The 4,040-nt window shown below is 42.8% G+C and overlaps 1 protein-coding gene across 1 annotated transcript in view; it reads right to left on the reverse strand.

The window, feature by feature from the left end:
- FAM162A (family with sequence similarity 162 member A) overlaps positions 1-3,181 on the reverse strand; it is a 29,967-nt gene extending 26,786 nt beyond the window's left edge. The window contains exon 1 of the mRNA XM_045540154.1: positions 3,031-3,181. Within this exon, the coding sequence (XP_045396110.1) occupies positions 3,031-3,064 (34 nt within the window). The 5' untranslated portion in view covers positions 3,065-3,181. The remainder of the gene's footprint in view (positions 1-3,030) is intronic.
- Positions 3,182-4,040: the final 859 nt, after the last annotated feature.

Consider the following 4,040-nt stretch of genomic DNA (forward strand, 5'->3'; position numbering starts at 1 on the left):
TACAGTAGGGTTTGCACTCCTATGGGAATCTAATGCTGCTACTGATCTAACAGAAGGCAAAGCTCAGGCGGTGATGTGAGTGATGGGGAGTGGGTGTATATATAGATGAAGCTTCGCTCACTTGCTCACTGCTCACCTCCTGCTTTATGGCCTGGTTCCTAAACAGGCCACAGACTGGTACTGGTCTGCGGCCCAGGGGGTTGGGGACCACAGTCATAGTCCATTGCATTGGTTAAAAATAATGATAATAAATTCATTTTAATATCTGACCAATCAATAGAGTTTAGGGCAGCAAAACTGTTCTGAAGATGTGAAGAAACCTTCTTGTAAGGCCATTCCATTCCTTTGATCTAATAACCATTCTGTGGAAAGATACAACATTCTCAAAGTTATATCTATTTTATTCTGCTTTCAGGAGAAAAGCATGAAAACTCACCTAATATCTGGAGCACATTCCAAATATTTCCTAGGGTCCCTCATCCAAAAAATATGTATCGCCTGTCTATTATGAGCTGGACATTGATAAATGGTGAGGATTTAGTAAAAAAAAAAAACCCAGATCCAGTCTTTATCCTCACGGAACCCACAATAGCGTGGGTCAGTAACCATTTCATTCCTAGTCATCTGTATCAGTGCTTTTTAACTTAAATAGCATGAACTCCTCTGAGTAGCAAGCTATAGACCCTCTCAGAAACAGGTATTCAATAACAAAAATTTGAGTATAACCTGAGAGGGGTTCAGAGGACCTCTCAAATGTGGAGGTGTACAACTATCACAAGTTAACAATGTTGACCTGTTACCTACAAAATAATAAATGAATTCAGACTCATAAAAGCCTATGTTTTCTATGTTGTGTTTGCTAAAGGAGTATAGCCAAGATTTCTAAAAGAAACTAAAAGTAAAGTTCTATCATTTAAAGGATTAAGTTTTGATTATACAAAATTTCATTCACCTAGAGTATCTTATTCCAAATAATATTCTGGATAAGTAAGGTATGCCTAGATTATGTTTCTATTTGATCTATATAATTCCTTTGGTTAAGGCTCCTTATCGGTCTTTCTTGAAAAACCATTTGCACGTGAATGTGTACTTACATTTCACAAATAAATCTGCATTTCATGACTTTTCCATTTCACATTAATGAAACCTAATTAGTCATGACAAATTCATATACACACATATCCTGAATAAACAGCTGGAACAATATCAAACAGCACAAATTCTAAAATTAGAAGGCACCAACTCCTCTTCTGGCTCTAACATTTTCCGGCAAAGTGATGTTGGACAAATCGTTTAACCCTCTGACCTATGTTTCTTCACTTACAAAGTGGAGATGGAATAAAACTTACCTGAGAGGGCTGCTATGAGAAATCAATCAAATAAAATAACGTATATGAAAGTGTTTAGCTATAAGATGGGCAAAAGCAGGTGAAAGACACAGCAGATTGTCTGGAGTTGCTCACAAAATATCGGATTCACAGATCATTTACAGAGAGTTGCTCATGAAACACACTTAGTGTTATTAAAAATTTTCTATCTGAAATAAATTGTTTTTAAATTGTTCAAGAAATTGTCTTGGTTAACTCCCCAACGGTGAAGTTCTTAAACATGAGAAGATGAATTACTTACAACACACTCAGTCTTAGTTGCAGATGTTAAAGTCCTTTTCACACAGTCCATTTTAACTTTTTCACAGAGCAATGATTCTTTTTCACTTGCCTTGTTGAAAAGGTTTATAATAGTTAACAGGATGTACATAAAAGATTTTAGGTTAATTAGTTCGATGAAACTGACAAAAATCAATGAAATCAATAGTATCAGGGCTTTTCTTTTTCAGTGGAGCAGGTGTTTGCTTTTAAAGGAAGTAATACTCTTCGGTTTGAAATACATTTTCCAGTTCATTCTCCACTGGAACACATGATAAGCCATGGAAGGGACAATTTTTTTTTTGGTTATGTATCCAACTCGTGAAACTATCTAACATTCTGTTTTTCTTTTTCATTTTTTGGCCTTACTTCACTTACATTTACAATGTACATTTATGTTATTTCAAAACCAAGCTTGGGGCTATTCTTCCTTTAAAAATTGAATTAAACAACTTTTTAATAATTTGGTACCATGGAACAAAAGATCATTACATCTTATTAAATCTCATGAAGTTGACCACACCTTTATCAAATCTCAGGGAGGTGACCGAAAGAGTGCATTGCCTTGGTACCTAGAAAAAAGTCAAGATGGGGGAAAAAAAAAAATCTTTCTGAAGAATAGGCAAAAAGAGAAAAAGAAAAAAGTCAAGGTGCCAGCACTCTGATTTCTCAACTCCTACTAAGCCAAGGCTCTGTTAGTTTCCCCAAGAAGGCAAATTAAGCTCTCATTACCCGACTTCAAAATACCTGTTACATAAATGTCAGCTACCAAAACAAACTGCAGATCCTGCAATTACTTAACACTTTCCTCCAAGAAATTCAAAGCACTTAATTGCAAAATTGTTTAAAAGTAATGTATCCCCCATCTTAAGAAAACAATTATTCCTTAAGACCTTAAATCCTTTGCCTAATCAGACATTTAATGAGTGGGAAACCTCAGACTGGAGGATTTCTGAGCGCTGGGATAAATTCTTGAGATGAAGGGGCAAGGGGAAAGAGGGGAGACTCACGTAGAGCAACGGACGGAGGTTAGGGTGGAAAGTGATGGGCAGTAGGGTGTTCCAGGAATGGCAGGTACATTAAAGACTGAGCTCAGGGGAGGCTGGGGACAGGGATAGAGGGAAGGGAGGGAGCAAAGGCCCGTTAAGTTGGTGGGAGCTGGGTGGATGAAGAACCACCTGCGAGGGTTAACTCCAGGCCTGCCCCAGTGTCTGCTCAGTCCTTGTTCTCGCCCAATATTGACCCTAAGGGGGCAGGATTCCGAGCAACCTGAGAGGGGTGCGTCGTGGAACAGAGCAACCCCTGGGCCTGGGAAGGCCGCAGGATTCCCCCATCCCCAGCGGCCAGGGCTCCCTTCCCTCCCTCAGCCCGTCCTACATCTCACCTGCCGCCACGCGCAGGCCGCGGAGGCTCCCCATAGCCGCCTACTCCGCCGACAAGCACAGAGCCGCGCAGGGCCGCGGTGGCGCTGGTACGCACAATGTCACCGAGCGCCGGATAGCAAAGGGCAAGGGCGTGCTGGCGGCGGGGCGTGCCCGACGCGGGGGCGGACCGCATCACGTGCAGGCGTGCGGGACGTGCGCGACGGGCGGAGGACTCGGGCGGCCCCGCGCCTCGCCCCTTTGGCGCCGCTGCGGGCCGAGCTGAGGGAACGCCCCTGTGCAGCGTGGGGTCTGTGCGCCTTCGCCTTATTATTCCCTGGCGCTCGGAGTACCCGTTTAAAATACAAGAAAAAATGTAGAACTTTTGTGAGCTGTGAGTCAGTATACTGTTCCTCCAGTGCTTTCAGTGAATATTCTTTTATCAAAAACACTTAACTGGTCTTAGAGCGCCCAGGGGCCCTATTTCTTGTTGGCTTTTGAGCATCCTTGAGCCTAAGCAGAGAAAACAACGTGTATGTTTTCCATTTTGCTATTTATTTTCTGAAAATATTTTATTTCCACCTCTAAATACCTTACTCCACCCATACCCACCCACCCACACTGCCAGAAATGTCTTTTTTACCTTGACATTTCTTAGTGGTCCCAAGTTCTTAATGAACAAGACCTCCTTGCTCTGTGTGGTCGGAGGTGGCGGTGGGGTGGGGAGACACTGGAATGAGAGGGGTTAGAAAGGCCTCCCTTCCCTCGATTTCCTCCTGGAACGGTTGGTGTGACCAGAAAATTGTTTCCCTTTTGTAAGAAGATGGGATTGGAGTTAATGATCTCTTCATGTTCTGACAATCTTTGATCCATGTATGTGTGCCACTTCCAGGAGGGCATGTTACAGGGGTTAGAGTGAAAAGCAGGACAGCAGGGATCACGGAGAAGTCAAGCTTTGCACTCAGCCGTCTTGCAGTCCCCTCGTACTGGTTTTTGTCAGGCGGCGCCGCAGACACCTTTGCTCGGCGGTGAT

This window comes from Lemur catta, chromosome 1, assembly GCF_020740605.2.
Source record: "Lemur catta isolate mLemCat1 chromosome 1, mLemCat1.pri, whole genome shotgun sequence".
NCBI lineage: Eukaryota > Metazoa > Chordata > Mammalia > Primates > Lemuridae > Lemur > Lemur catta.